Source organism: Zalophus californianus, chromosome 1, assembly GCF_009762305.2.
Source record: "Zalophus californianus isolate mZalCal1 chromosome 1, mZalCal1.pri.v2, whole genome shotgun sequence".
Classification (NCBI taxonomy): Eukaryota; Metazoa; Chordata; class Mammalia; order Carnivora; family Otariidae; genus Zalophus; species Zalophus californianus.
In genome coordinates this window covers 32,919,102-32,935,037 of record NC_045595.1, presented here as the reverse complement: position 1 = coordinate 32,935,037, position 15,936 = coordinate 32,919,102, and the positions used below count along the sequence as shown (strand labels likewise).

General features: G+C 42.2%; 1 protein-coding gene across 14 annotated transcripts in view; it reads left to right on the top strand.

Moving 5' to 3' along the window:
* Window positions 1-13,028, top strand: part of MAGI1 (membrane associated guanylate kinase, WW and PDZ domain containing 1) — a 612,287-nt gene extending 599,259 nt beyond the window's left edge. For 11 of the 14 annotated variants that reach the window (XM_027583294.2, XM_027583286.2, XM_027583284.2 and 8 more), the window contains 5 exons: window positions 1,250-1,343; window positions 1,480-1,540; window positions 2,495-2,638; window positions 5,189-5,327; window positions 9,422-13,028. In XM_027583294.2, coding sequence (XP_027439095.1) covers window positions 1,250-1,343; window positions 1,480-1,540; window positions 2,495-2,638; window positions 5,189-5,327; window positions 9,422-10,182 — 1,199 coding nt within the window. In that variant the 3' untranslated portion in view covers window positions 10,183-13,028. Of the gene's footprint in view, window positions 1-1,249; window positions 1,344-1,479; window positions 1,541-2,494; window positions 2,639-5,188; window positions 5,328-7,368; window positions 7,458-9,421 lie in introns of all 14 variants that reach the window. The other 3 variants (XM_027583293.2, XM_027583292.2, XM_027583290.2) reach the window with 1 other exon arrangement.
* The last annotated feature ends 2,908 nt before the right edge of the window (window positions 13,029-15,936 follow it).

The following is a 15,936-nucleotide window of genomic DNA, read 5'->3' as shown; positions in this document are numbered from 1 at the left end:
AGGGGGATTGGATCTCAAGCCTGTGATTTTAACTGTGTAATGAAATAAAATAATAGGAAGCCAGACCCAAGCTGAAATAATATCCTTAGGAAATTAAAATGGAAGACCACAAGTAATTGGCATTTCTGGGATGCCCTGTCACCCAGGACTACAGTGGAGAAGAGATGTAGTCCAGGTATCCCAGGTGAGACTACTTAACACATTTTCCCATAGAAACTTTGTTATACATTATGGATGTATATATGTAATCTGCAGGCATTAGGATGCCTACTCTGAACCACAGGACTCCTAGAAACTTACAGACTTCATTGCACACTATGAATTAAATAGGCATTCATAGGCTAATTCTTAGAACCTAATGACCATATTTAGTATTTTCTTGATGAGAAAATATATGCCAAGTTCCAAATAGTCGACCTAAAAAATAAATACTAAAAGAGCAACTTCCTCATAGCTGTTTGCTATCTGCCTTGATCTTAATGGAGAAATAATTAGTAAAAGACTATATAACCATTACTATATAAGTGATTATATTTTAATATATGCATGTTGGTATGCAGTCTATAGGGCATGCTCATTACATTAGGGTGGCTTCATAATTTACACAACTTATGTTTATAAACTCTGGCTCTAACTAATGCAAGTTTAGAAATTAATCTTTCCTCAGTGATACTAGAGGAGATCTGTGAAGAACTCCACATTTTCAGTTGTTTTTCATTAAAAGCAATGGGGAAGAAGGTAGATGTGTGTGCGTGTAGTTAACAAGATGTTAGCACACTTCTGATTTTAATATTCACCTGAGGAAATCAAGCAGACTCACTAAATATTGCTGGTAAATTGCAGGAAACATTAGTCTGTAACATTCTGGGGAGAAGAGCAGCACCGGTGTGCAATGTTTTGACACGGGACTGCCATTTTTAAGTGTCAGGGAGGGAGGGAGAGGGGGAGAGACACCTCCTCCTCCCTTGGCTACAATTCTAGAGTAGCATGTTGTGGGGCAAACTCTTTAGTTCATCTGTGGGGATATCATTTGGGAGGAGGGTAATGGGGACATACGTGCCTCATATCACAGAAGATCTTAGAATGATTCTTTTAAGTCTTCGTAGTTTAGAAGTTCATGTCAGAACTGCTTCAAACAGTGACAGAGAAACTAGACTTGTCATTCATATATGGCACTTCTGCATCCCTCCTGGTTTGATGATCTCTTCTCCAGGGCCCTCATTCTGTTATGCTCTGTCTCTCCCTGCAGAGTCTTCAAATGCTACTTTGCTGACCAATGCAGAGAAGATTGCCACCATCACCACCACACACACCCCTTCTCAGCAAGGGGCCCAGGAGACCAGGTCAGACATTGCTTTAGTTGCTTTTGTTAGGTTTAAGGGAAAAAATTAACTCCTGGCCTGATGATACTCATCCTTGATTCTTTTTTTCCTATTTCCCCATGGTTTGCTTTTACATTTATTTCTCTCACTTTGGCAGGAATACCACCAAACCAAAGCCAGAATCTCAGTTTGAGTTCAAAGCACCCCAGGCAGCACAGGTGAGAGCCATTCTTCTTTTTTCTCTGTTTGCTTTGTACATTTCCTTCCAACTTTCTGAAGCTGTTTTTATGAGATATCTTTTATAAGATACCCTCAATTAAAATAAATAACCTTTTGTGAGAGGATGTACTAAATATGTACTCAAATTTAATTGTCTAGGAAATGACATTTTATTTTACTACCTTTGAAAAATATTCCTAGATACCCTTTTTAGGTGGGAAAAAACAAACAAAATAAAATAAAACCATAATTGTCTCAGGGACTGGCCATCAGAGAAAGAGCAAAATTGCTAATATCTACTCACGGTATTCATAACTGTGTTTATGCCAAGAAAATGTCTTTTTTTGTTAAGGTGTTTCTCAGCCTTGTGAATTTCAGGTGAGACCCATAGAGCTAACTGCCCGTCCCACAGGGTAGGAATAGGGGATGCACAAACATGCAGGTGAAGCAAATATGGGAAAAGCAAATATGGTTGAGCAGGTTCATTTTGACTGGCCTTCTTAGAGCCTTCAGCAATCCATTCATGCTTCTCAGCCAGGGTAGCAGCCACTCCCCAGATGTGAGGAGGTCGTTGTTGGTGTCCTAGTGATAGACTCTGCTGCCGTTTTCCAGGCGTGGGGCACGGAGGGTGAACATTCAGCACTGTGCAGGATGGTATTGTGTAATGACTTTCCCTGCCACAAATACAATCTGTGGCCTCCCTGATTAAATTTTAATATATCCATGTTGAGGTGCAGGCTACAGGCACTCTCATGAATGTTTTCAGATTCTGCATCTGCAAACTTCTAAGATGAATGAGTATTAATAAACAATTGAGAATCACCAAGAGAAGGATAGAGACCATGCCTTTTTGTCAAATCACCATGACAGAGAATATTTGGAAAGAGGTGGGAAGAAATATGGGCAGATATATGCTCACCCCCAAATGATTACATTTTGGTTTTTTTAAATAGGAGCAAGATTTTTACACTGTGGAACTGGAAAGAGGAGCCAAGGGATTTGGCTTTAGTCTTCGAGGGGGCCGAGAATATAACATGGACCTCTATGTTTTGCGCTTAGCAGAGGATGGTCCAGCAGAAAGGTGTGGAAAGATGAGGGTAAGTAGGAAGACGGGTCTGGACAAATAAGTCATCTGCAGCGACTTTTTGACATGACGCAGCTAGAACCTTCTTGTTCCTGAGAACTGCATTTTCTACTGTTTTCAGGACACTAAATGCACGACTCCCACTCCGTAAATCTCTCCCTAAAGCATAGTTGGTGGTAGCTGCTCAAGTTAGGTGAGCCCTTTTAACTCTTCAGGGTGGAATGAAGGATTGAAATGACTTACAAATTTATTGAAATAAATACTTTCTCAATCCCAGTCCCATAGTTCTTATACTTAATCTCATAAGGCAGGCACATCACCTCACAAGAAATCCTAGGTATACCAGGATGCTTACAGAGCAGGGAAGGCGTGTAGTCCTGTAGGTTCTGGGTGATGAGCTCCATTCAGTCTCCAGCTAGTCACCAGCTGTGTTACCTGAGCCTCAGGAGCAGGTCAGCTCTGCCCCAGCAAAGGGCCAGCAGCTCCATGGCATGAATATTCCTGGTTGCTCTGTAGTAGTCGAACCTGCAAATTTCAAATATACAAATGCCAAAAAGATCACTCTGTTCTGTTTAGATATCTCATATCTGTTACTATGCATGCATATGTCACTTCCCTGGGGGGATCAGGTGGTTTAAAAAAAAAAAATCATGTCATTATAGAGAAGTCACTTAGATTGAGGCATATGCATAGGGAGCAATTTGCTACAAAAGAAAAAAATCAAGACAGCCAGAACAAGAAAGGAAAAAAGCACATGAAATTGGTCCAGAGCAAAGAGGGGATAAAATAGTGACCAAGGGTAGGGAACTTAATATTTGTATGTAAGGCATAATATTGCTTTTTAAGTTTTTTCAGATTGAATTTTTAAAAAAGATTTATCTATCTATCTATCTATTTATTGAGAGAGAAAGAGCTGGGGAGGGGCAGAGGGAGAGAATCTCAAGCAGACTCTCTGCTGAGCACGGAGCCCAACACAGGGCTTGATTCCCGTGACCCTGAGATCATGACCTGAGCTGAAATTGAGAGTCAGACACTTAATCGACTGAGCCACCCAGGCGCCCCCAGATTGAATTTTTAATGAGTGGGTTTTTTTTAGTTGAGAAAGTAGACCATGAAAATGGCTATAGAAAATTAGTGAAAAGTGGTACATATTTTAAAATATAGTTTCTAAAGTCAAACCATATTACCAATTTCTTGTATATTCTTTTGTGCATATATATGTACAATTTGTGCACATAGGAATAGAGACACTATGTACGGCTTTTGTTTAAATTTTAAACACATGGGGTATGCTTTTCCATGTCCTTGCTTACTGAAAAAAGTTTCTGATTGAACGAACTGTCATTATCATGCTATTTCGTATTATGCTGTATAGTTCACAGGACACATTTACGTGTCTTATCCAATTTGGTCCTCACACCTTGGTAGGGATGGGTTGTTAACATCCCCTTTTATGGATGAGAAAGTGAGTTCCAGGAAGTTAAAGGATTTGAGCAAGATTAGTTAGCTAATAAGTGACAGGACTCAAATTTAAGGCTTTAATCTCCAAAGCCAGTGCTTTTCCTTTTCTGCCTTCTGGAAAATAAGCTCCCTGAGCGTATTTTATCTCCAGTGCCCTATAATAGTAGCTGACACATAGTAAATGCCACATCTGTGTATCAGTCAGGGTTGTGGTCTCATCAGAAAACTCACCCGGGGAGGGACACCTGGGTGGCTCAGTCGGTTGGACGACTGCCTTTGGCTCGGGTCGTGATCCCAGGGTCCTGGGATCAAGTCCCGCATCGGGCTCCTTGCTCGGCGGGGAGCCTGTTCTCCCTCTGCCTGCTGTTCCCCCTGCTCATTCTCTCTTTCTCTCTCTCTCTGACAAATAAGTAAAATCTTAAAAAAAAAAAAAAAGAAAGAAAGCTCACCTGGGGAAGCATTTGCTTCTAAGCTCACTCACAGGGTTGTTGGCAGGATTCGTTGCCTCTTGGGCAGTTGGGCCTAGCTCTCCCTCATTTCCTTATCATGAACTCTGTGGGGCAGCTCACCACATGCATCAGAGTGAACAAATGAGACAATAAAAGAGGGGCACATAAGACAGAAGCCAAAATTATTTTGTAACCTTATCTTTGAGCTGACATCCCTTCCCATTTGCCAGAAGCAGGTCACTAATTCCAGCCCACATTTGAAGGGAGGGAGATTACACAGGATATGAATGTAGGGAGGAAAGGATTGACGGGGTGGGGGAGGCATCCTAGAAACTGCCTACCACATCTTCTTTTCCTGAACAATTAATATTCCCTTTACTGCTTCATCTTTTTTTCCCTTAGCACTTAACACTTTCCAACATACACGTATGTCTCTAATTTTGTTGTTAATTGTCTTCCATTAGCATGTCATCTCCATGAGGGCAGGAATTTTTTTTGTTTCCTTACCTGCTGAATCCTAAGCAACAAGAGATTTTCTGGAATATACTCAATAAACAGTAAATCACTCAATGAAAGAATTTTAAAGCATAAAGCACCTTGATAGCTGGTCAGACCCTTTGTGACATTATCACTCTTGTCTCTTGCTTTGGCAGATTGGTGATGAAATTTTAGAGATCAATGGCGAGACCACCAAAAACATGAAGCATTCTCGGGCTATAGAACTGATTAAGAATGGCGGCCGCAGGGTGCGTCTGTTTCTGAAGCGGGGAGACGGCTCAGTACCAGAATATGGTGGGTCAAACTATGAAAACCTTCCTTCCTTCCCTGGCATGACTCCATGAATTTGTCTCCAGAACTGCAGCAGGAAAGTCTTTTTGTTTTCCCCCTATTCACCAGTGTCTCACCAGCCTTTCGCACCATGTGATTATTTGCCTCGCTTGTTCTGAAATCTCTACACATTTCATCCTTTTGCTTGCTTATGTGGACCGGGGCGTGGCCTAAGACAAGATCTCCATAGCCCCCTTTCTGATAAGCAGAGAGAACATTTTGTCTAGTCCAACCAAGAGCAAAGGAATGTTTGTTGGAACTGTGCCAAACTGTTTCTCAGATCCAATTGTTAGCACAAACTGACTATACTCCTTTTCAGAAGCAGGAAAGCAGGTTTCCTGAATGATATGTTGAGGCACAATTCTCCTTTATTTTTTTCTTTTTTTTTTGATTCCTTGATGTTTTTACATAAGAGGTGTGAAATTTTTGAGATGATTTGGGGGCCTTGCTCACCTCCTTTATGCTCTGTATATGACACTTCTGCATATCCCCCTTGCTGGTCCCTCTCCCCAGTCAGACCACCTGAGCCCACTACTATAAGACAAACAAAACTGTTGATATATTAGCCATATGTTTTTAGATGAAAAAGGATGAAATAGATTCCCAGTGCTCATCATGAGGGAAACATGTTACTATACCTTTCCTATGGGGAAAGCCAGGTTATACATAGAGTTCCTTTGTCATATGTGTAGACATGATTTGAGTAAACAGCAATGATCTTTACCTAGCGTAGTCTTCTGATGGCAAAATATTGTATATTAAATGATTATGTCCTATTCATTTGAGAGTCTTGTTTAAAATTTAAAAAGAAAAAAAAAAAAAAGCTATGCCCTAGATGTAGGGCTTTTCTTCCCAACCAAAGGTCTACAGAAGTTTCTATAGAAACTGTGATTGAATGGTCCCCATATACGTTGGTCCCCTTTATTAGGGATTGATCTGTTATCACTCTTTTCTGAAAGTCATTCTGCATAATTCCCAGTTGCATTTTGGGCTTGATGAGATCCTTAATTCAGATGCAGCTCACAGAGAAGGATAACCCCTTTAAAGGACAGCCTTCCCAGGTGTTGGACACTCATATACAGGTGTAAAATACAAGGGGCCCGAGGTGGGGGGATGGAGGCCATCAGATGAGGCCCCTTTAGACATGGCAACCACAGGGGAGGTGTTTTGATGTTGAGATGCCACAGCTGTGCACTGTACTGAATCTCTGACCATAGGTGTATCAATGCCACTGAAACTGTGTAACATTGTCTCCCTTTTCTGTCTCCCCTATGCTTCTGTTGGATGTGATATTTCATTTGAGAATCATCGTCAGTAACCTGTGTACCTTCTCAAAACCTATGTCTGTTGCACTGAGGATGAAAATCCAGCACTAACAAATGTTCTTTGGGCTAAAAATAAAGATCCTTTAAATACTCGCTTTTTCCAAGAAGGCTTGAACATGCCAGAGTTGTGCTGCTGTAATGTGTCCCTGTGTCACTTGGACTGAATCTCTCTAATTCTATCGATTAGAGTCACAAATGGGTTATAATATGTTAAGTTCCAATATTTTTCTGACTTGATTGGAACCTGCTTCTCTGTGAGGCTATTTTTGTAATGAGTTTTTTGTACTTAATTTAACTGCCGCGGTCTTCAAGGGTGGGGGAGGGAGGGAACTTCGGTTCTTTGTTGTTTATTGTTAATGCTCTCCTAGGCCAGCTTGTCATTGTTCCAGTTGTTTGAAAAAAAAAAGAAAAAAGGGTGCATCCATTGTCTGGGTTCTTGAGTCACCTTATATGGCTGTCTAAAAAATGTCACTGTTCTGATTGCGGTCTCTGCAGCCTTATTTGAGTTTTGCCTTAGATTGTCTAACTGGACAAATAAACTCTCTTTGCCCTATGTTAACAAATGCAGATTTTTTTTTTCTTTCCTCTTTGTTATAGGGAATCTAAATGTTCAACTTTTCTCTTTCTCTCTTTCTCTTTCTCTCTGACTGTTCTTGGTGCTGGGCCCTTCCCTTCTACAGCGATGATACCTCCTAATCTCGCTGCATGTATGAGAAATGAAAAGCTCGGGGAGGCTTGCTTCTACCTTATGGGCCATAATCAAACTACGGTTTGTAGCTCAATCAATACTAGGTGTTTCTGTGCTGTGGCCTAATTTCCTCATTGCTTCTGCTTAGTTCTATTTTGATATGTTTGGCAATTCATTCTGAACACCCTGCGTTCTTTGAATTGTAAGTACACCACCGACCCTACTGAAATCTTCCTGTCCCTTATCTTAAAAGTAGGTGTAAGAAACCCCGAGGTTAGGTTTGTGAGAGCGATCTAAGCACCTATCCTTACCCAAAGCTTAAAACGACTTTGTAAGCTCCTGTTTGTGTTAATTCTAGGACCCAGCATTCAGAAAGAGCAAACCTCCCATCACAGAGCCCTCCCCTAGGTCGGTAAGGCTTTGATAGACAGAAAGGTGACATGTCCTACCTCGCTCTCCTTTGGGAAACTACAGCCCATGGGCCAAATCTTGTCTGCAGCCTGTTTTTCTTAGTAAAGTTTTATTGGCACATGACCACGCCCATTTCTTTTATGAATTGTCTACAGCTGCTTTTACACTCTTCTCCAGTTAAGTACCTCTCACAAACTACACAGCTGGCAAAGCCAGAAATGTTTACTCTTTGGCCCTTTACAGAAAGTTTACAAACCCTGCTCTAGGCTATCTTCCTGTTTTTATTAAAACCCCACCCTGGGTTTTGGGAGATCATTCATGAAACAGATTGTTTAATGTTGACCTTGTTGCCTCATGAAAGATCCTTAAAGAGTTCCTGTGATTCCTTCATCTCTGTGACTGTCACCCTGGTTCACTCGGCAGCACATCATTTCAGGTGTCTTGCCGGGAATCGTGTAATGTGTCTAACTGACTGGGCTTAGCTGCAGCAAGAGCATCCCTGCTTTGAAAAGCGCTCTCATAATGTCAGGGTGCTACTTAAAACATTGGCCATGTCATTTCAAATAGTTTAATAATAAATAGGACCCCCCCCCCCCACCATGGGCTGCTCTGCTTTTAAATCTATAGATATCTTGATGTTGTAAGAAGCAGTGCAGTGAGTCCTCAGCTCCTGGATGCAGTTAGGGCGACCTTGTGTAGCATAAGGAAAATTGTCTCTGAAAGGCTGTATCTGAACCCCGTGTAATGTCAGACATGCCCCTGACAACCTCTCTCCCACTCCCTTTTGTCAGGAAACGCCACGTTTTGAAAACAGTTTCTTAAACTTACCCAAAACTAGAGAAAAGTGTTGAATAAAATTCACAAAGGTAGAGAGGATGTTTAATGGACCCTCACATACATGTCACATTTGGCAGTCATCCACATCTGGCCATGTTGCCTCTATAATCCCCTTTGCCCACCACCCTGGAGTTTGTTTGTTGTTGTTGTTTTTAAGAAAAGTGTTTTAAAATAGAAATGTACTTTGCATAAAATGCTTAAAACCTGAGTGTACAGCTCAGGTTTTTTTTTTTTTTTAACCTCTATAAACACCCATTTTAATCACCCAGATCAAAATATAGACTCTTTTACATCCCCCAGACCCCCAGAAAGTTTCCCTCATCCCCCTCCAGGTCAATAACCTAGATTACTTTTAAGCAAATTAAATTAAGGATTCTTTAAAGAAAAGAATGTTTTCTCTCATGGGGGCCTGGGCGGGAAGAAGGGTGGGCAGGGGAGAAGGCTTGATGGGTGGGAAAGAAGAGCAAGAGGTAGTTAAGGTGGGGACTTTCCGATACCGCTAGATACACTGTTTGGGTTGTGCCTTTAAAGACTAAAATCGTGACTGATGCTGTAAGTTCCTTAATGATCTATGTCTGGGGTGTAGCCATGAGCAGCTAGATGCAGAAAGCCACAAGTACTAAGTTTTTAACCTTCACTAGTTGCAGTTAGACTTAACCAGGATTCAGTCGGCTTTGATTCTGACTGCTTTAACAGTTGTTTGCTTGTTGTGACTAATGAGATCTCAGGCGTGGGAGTGGGGACAGGAGCCGAAGGCCCTCGATACCAAACTGTGGCTCTCCTTTCTTTCCTGGCAGACCCCAGCAGCGACCGGCACGGCCCCGCCGCCGCCGCCGGTGCACAAGGGGTTCCGGAAGTGAGGGCCGCGCCCCCCGACCGCCGACCGCATCCATCATTGGAGTCCAGTTACCCACCCGATCTTCACAAATCATCACAGCATGGGGAAAAGCGGGCACACGGGAAAGACCCAAAAGGCAGCAGAGAGTATAGCAGACAACCCAATGAGCATCACACATGGAATGGAACTTCTAGAAAACCCGACAGTGGGGCTTGCCGACCCAAGGACCGGGCACCGGAGGGATGGAGAGAGGCGCCCCCGGAGCGGATGGTGACCAATGGCCCCAAGAGGAGGTCCCCGGAGAAGCGCAGAGAAGGCACCCGCAGCGCGGACACCACTTTGGAGAGAAGGGAGAAGCACGAGAAGAGGCGGGAGCTTTCTCCGGAGCGGAGACGCGAGCGCTCGCCCACCCGCCGAAGGGACAGCTCGCCTAGCCATCGCAGGAGGTCCCTCGAGAGACTCTTGGATCAGAAACGGTCGCCAGAGCGCAGGAGGGGGAGCTCGCCAGAGCGGAGGGCCAAGTCCACCGACCGCCGGCGGGCGCGGTCCCCCGAGCGCAGGCGCGAGCCGTCGCTGGAGAAGAGGAACAAGGAGGACCGAGTGAGCCACCGAGGAAGGGAAGAGCCCAGTGCGAAAGCGGATGCCGGCCGAAGCTCCAGACACGCCCCCGAGCAGAGAAGGCGACCTTACAAAGAATGTAGCACCGACCTCAGTATCTGAGACGCTGAGGCACAGTCCAACCTTTACCGTGTCAAAGGTTCTAAGAGGAAGGTCACAAACCTGAAATAATTTAGTTTCTTACCTGGTGAAGCGTCTGACACCCGATGATCCTATGAAGAGCAACAAACATTTTATGCATTTGAAATCTTATAAGAAAAAAATATATATATGAAAAGTGTTGTGCCTGATGTATAATATTAAAGAAAGTATTTTTAAATGCGTACTTTTTTGGAAATTATTTGCCAAATGCTGCCCCGAAGAGATACACATTTTGTTTCTACATAAACTGTAGAATTGTCAAGAATTGTTCCCTTTTGGGGGGCAATCTTTTTCTCTCCTGGTTAAATAGGGCTGTTGATCAGAATTTTCTCTAAGGGAAATTATTGATTAAGTTTAATTAATTTGATGTAGATTGTTATGTAGTGATGTAGTGCTATACTGTAGTTAGGAGTTTTTCTTTAAAAAAAAAGAGCAAAAAGGCAAAAGTTATATTTGTAAAAGCTGAGGACTCTGAGATGGATTAGGATTGCCGATGATCCTAAAATTTAACTGTATGAAGAGACTACTATTGCAGATGAAGGATATTTATAGCTAAACTACACAGCACAAAGAAATGTTCCCTTCTCGAGTCATAGTTGGTTCAGAAAACAGTTCGTACTCTCCCTGGCCATAGAAAGGCACGAAGAGGAGAAGGTTGGCCGCCATTACCCAAATGTAGCCCAAGCACAGATGGTCAGGTTCATTAGCATCACCAACATCTAATAAGATCTCATTAAGGCAGTGCCATCACAGCTTTGCTCAACTACTAGAAGGAACGGACGGGCACTCAACACCTTCTGTGTTGTCTTGTCTGATTTGAGGCTGAATAGTGGATGGAATGGGGAACAATGTGCCCAGTGCAAGGGAGCCGTGAGAATCCTCCATACAGAAAGTGTGTTCCCCCTTTGTAGCATAAGCCCAAGGTTGCCCTTTGCCGAACTGGGGACCAGGGAGTGAGCGTTGGTAGAAGTTACCTCTGTTGATATTTAAAGAAATGAGGGGCTGGGGGTACTTTATTCTTAGAGATGCCGATTTCCCTTTGCAACCATAATAAAAGTCTCCAGGATGGTTGAAAGGGAAAAAGACACAGTCCCAGCAGTGGTAGATGGAGTTGGCAAACCTCTGCCCTCATGACAGTGTCCTTTGAGTCCTTGGACAGCCGAACAAAGCATAACCATTTTTCTTTTTGAAAACGACCCATTCTTTTGCAGTCCCGCAGGAGGTGTGGTTGGGTCGGCTTGTAGCCCCAGGATATGGTTGAAATGGATTACTGCCTAGCTGAGCCAAATGTTTGCTTGTACCTGTTGGACCACTACAGCAAACCGCTGCTTACAATGCATTGTGTATTTCTGTAGTACTGTTTTGCATTTTCCATACAGACACAAAACTTTGCAAGTCAATCACTGTTATTCTCATGGTACTGTTTAAAAAAAAAGGAAAAAGGAAAAAAAAATGGAGAAAACCAGCCAATCATTGTGTGTACAGTTAAAAATTGTAATTAATAGAGCCTGTTTAAAAAATAAAAAAAAACAACTGTTGCCTTTTTTTCTTGTATAAAAGAGAATTTATGACAAAAAAATTTAGCTGTGAGGAATGTGATATGTGTTTATATTTCTGACTATGGAACAAATTGATTCATTGGGATATATTTTAATGTAAACTAAATCAGGTATGTAAAGCTGTTTTAAAATGGGAGACTATGTAAGTAATTCTCTAAAGCTTTAGTTGGTTTGAATATCATCATTTCCTCCATGGTGAGCCTGCTTGTGAATTATTAAGCACTTGTTCGCATTCTCTGTTCTTCACTCATTTCTTGCAGTGTGCTCTGGACTTAATGCTCTTTCTGTATTGATGAGAAGCAGTATGTGGGCCAATCTTTTTATAAAACACTATGCATATATAAATATTACATTGTTCATAGCTTTATTTGACTTCTGGGTTGATACATAACATAGACTGAGTTCCTGTAGTTGTGTGGACATGCACAAAACACGTTCCTTTCCTGGAACAGAGGCAATGTACTTGCTGTAGCTGAAAAGGAGGAAGAGGGTCTGTGACTGCTACTTTTATCATCAGAGTTTTCCACACAAAGCATACCTTGAGCTGTGGTAGTAAGGCTGAGGGAAAACACAACGGAATATTGACTTTTGTTTTCATCAGTTTCCTTAGGAGCCCACTTGGGGATTTTATTCCCCAGGCTCCCCTGCTAGGAATGTTCTCACTATTTCTAGCAAAATCGGTGATGTTAAATGATCGATGCTCTCACTTGTGGTCCAGAGTTTTAAATAAATGAAATCAAGGTGGATTTTTGGGAGTACATCGTGAAGGTAACGTCTTAACATCTTTCTTGTTGTCAGAGGTGATATTTGACATTTTAAAATCTGTGTGCTACCCACTTGGGCTTGGCTCAGTCTGCGAAGACTTGGTGTGGCAGTTTCCTCTGAGTTCCACACATCAGATTTGCTTTGGAAATATTGTACTGTACAGGGACTATGCATTAAGCAGAAAGATCCAGTTTTCTCTGAACTACTGTAACCTTAAATTGGAGACTGATTCTTGTGAGCCTACTTTCCCTAACCCCCCACCTCATGTAAATGTCTTGATGAGAGATAATGGATGAGTATTTTGTATGATTAAATCAAACCATTGAAGAATCCCCCTCCCACCCATTACACGGTTGATGCCTGAAAGAATGTTGGGGGGGAGAACTCGACACCCTACTTGTATTTTTTAAGTTTCTTTTGTGAAAGATTTTTTAATGCATTTTTACTGTAAAAATACATGGAAATGTATGCATTCCATAACCACTATTGCTTCTGGATTGATATCTTTCTTGTCTCTGCGTGTCTCAAATGTATCAGGGTCAAGTAATCAAGTGAGGGTGTCTGGCTCCAACTCAGTGCAACAGTAGGGCATTCTGTTGAAAGAGAAGGAATTATGGCTTTGCATCGATAGTACAGTGCCTTGCTACTCAAAGTGTGGTCCGCAGACCGCCTGCCTCATCATCACCGGAGAGGGTATTAGAAATGCAGAATCTCAGGCCACCCTAGACCTACTGTGTCAGAATGTGCCTTTAACAAGCTCCCCGGCTAATTCAAATGCACCTGAACTTTGCACAGTACAGTATAGCAAGGAACCCTGGTAAAAAGCAAAAGACCTGCTAAGCCAAGTGCTTCATCACTTTCTGTGTGATCTTGAGCAAGTTCCTTAACCTCTCTATAAGCCTCACTTTCCTTGTCTTTAAACAGGCATATCTCAGAGCTGGTGAGAATGAAGTGCAAAGTGCTTAGCACACTTCTGGCATCAGAACAATCCTCAGTAGATGCCACTAATTTTTTTTTTTTTTGAGGAGTTTTTTTTTTTTTTTGAGTTGTTCTGCCTGGCAATGGATGTTCTCTTCTCATTGTCCCAGTTTATTTTCCAATGAAAATGAAGAAATAGATTCTCCCTCTATTAAAATGGGGAAGAAGTCCTCCTGTTTTAATAATAAAGTTAATGAACGATGTGGCTCATGCTACTTCCTTCATGAGTCTAATTACACTTACCAGTGATTTGAAATATAAAACCGAGATGCTGTGCCGTGACAGTTAAGATGGAAATGGTCTCAAAGCAGAACCTTTAGAGTTGTGTGTGGAGTTAGACATGCACCTAACTAGTCCTATTAGATGAAAAGGTTAACCAATTGGTGAGCAGCTTAACACATGTCCTGGTCGATCATGTCATTTCTAATGACTTTCCATTTCCTTCGCACAGTTTTTGGATTGTTCCTGTAGTATGATTTGGTAGTTAGGGTTTTCCTATACAACCTAAGTTCCTGGTCATTCAAAAAGGCATTGTGTTTAACAATAGCCTTCCTACAGTCCATCCCTTTTGCTGTATTTTGCTTTATTTTGTCACCGGCATGTTAATTAGAGACACTGTTCGCTTCCCCAGTATCTCTTTTGTTAAAGATGACACCTAAAAATGGTCCCTGGCTTACCTGATAATTGAAACTATTTGCGAAGCCCATATGTCCCACAAGTTCTTTGCCTGCCATAAATAGTCACATGAAAAAGAATGTGCTGTGACTCAATTATAGCTGGATTCTTCCTGCTGATGGGCCACCCAAGAGCACCTTTGATGGTCTGCATGCATCGTGAAAGGGAGAGCCCTTTCAAGTTCCCCAACGGGATTTTTCTTATAATCAAGCAACATCATCAGCATTGTGGGTGTTCAGCACAATAAGATTCTAGTGTTTTTGGAATATGCATCATCACACGCTTCTAAGAGAGGAAATGACAAAACTGGGCCCTTTCCAACACAATTATTTGGGGGTTTTTTTGTTGTTTTTTGTTTTTTTGCAGGAGCAGGCCCTCTGTGAAAAATTTTTTTACTAGTTCCACCCATCGATGTGTTTATGCATTGTGCTCTTCATCAGGAGCTGGTTGTATGGTTTTTCTTCTCTAATGCAAGTATTAGAGGAACGCTGGATCCAAAATACAAGATCTTGGAAGCACATGCCTTGAAGCAAGATGGCATCAACAGTAAATACTCAGGTGCCACAAGTGACTGTCACCTTCTAATAAATCGCTGTTCTTCCCAACTGGAAAGTCTTCATTGTCACATCCCTTGAAGAAATAACAACTTGATCTGCACAGCCTGGAACACTACCCACCAATAAGCACTGTCCTTTTAAGTATATTCATCCCTCAGGGAATGAACTCTGATCTCAAAGGATCACAGGGTTGAAGAGAAAGTAGCTCAGAAAGGCTGCTAATTCTTGCCTGTTACTCATTTATTCCTCTGACACATATTGAGGACCAACTCTGTGCCCGGGTGCATGGTGGGGCTAGAAATACCTGCTTCCTGGTCTCCACAGAGTTTATACCTGGGTGCGAAAGGCAAACACACAAACACAAATAAACTATATACCAAGCAGAAGTTCAGGATCTGTGAGAGTAATTAATAGGGGATGTAGCCAAATTGAGAAAGGTTATAATTCTAGAAGGAAGAGAAGGAGTTAACTGGTGAAAAAGGGAGAAGTATAGCCTGAGGAGAGTGTGGTCCAACAGGGAAGGAGGCACACCAGGAAGGGCCAGGCAACTTTGTTCTGAATTTTAGCCTTCAGAGTAAGGGGGTCCTTTGAAGAGTAACAGAGCTCCTGGTGAGCTGTGTGTGCTTGGGCCAGGGGGAGGGGGGCCGGGGGAGGGGGGGCGGCCAGCGTAGGTTTGAATTGCGGGAAGATGACCTTGCGTCGCCACAGGGACAGTGGTCTGAGGAGGGTGGGGCTGAAGCCTGTGAGGCTCTAGACAGTCCGGGAAAACCATTCTAGATAAGGCAGGAGTTCTCAGCTGAAAAGTCCCCAGGCCCTTGTTTATCATCCTATTACAAGAATTCATTCTCTATATCTTTGTAAATACCTGCAGAACATTCACTACCTGATTTCTTCTGTTAAAGGCAATCCTTTACCATTCCACCTGGTTTCCTCTGAGTTTACAAATTTCTACCTCCCTACCGTTTTTGTTTTTTTTTCTTCAGACCCTGGTTTCAAACCTTGTAATCTTGTTTTTACTTTTTTCTTTTTCTTCTTTTTTTTTTTTAGATTAACCACATTTTTCTCAACCTATAGAGCCCAATTAAGCGATAGTTTTTGTCAAACATGCCTTGTGTTTGCGTGTTGAAAAAGGAGCCATTCCTATAATAGCCTACTTTGAAAAGCAGTGTTTTTTTAATTTA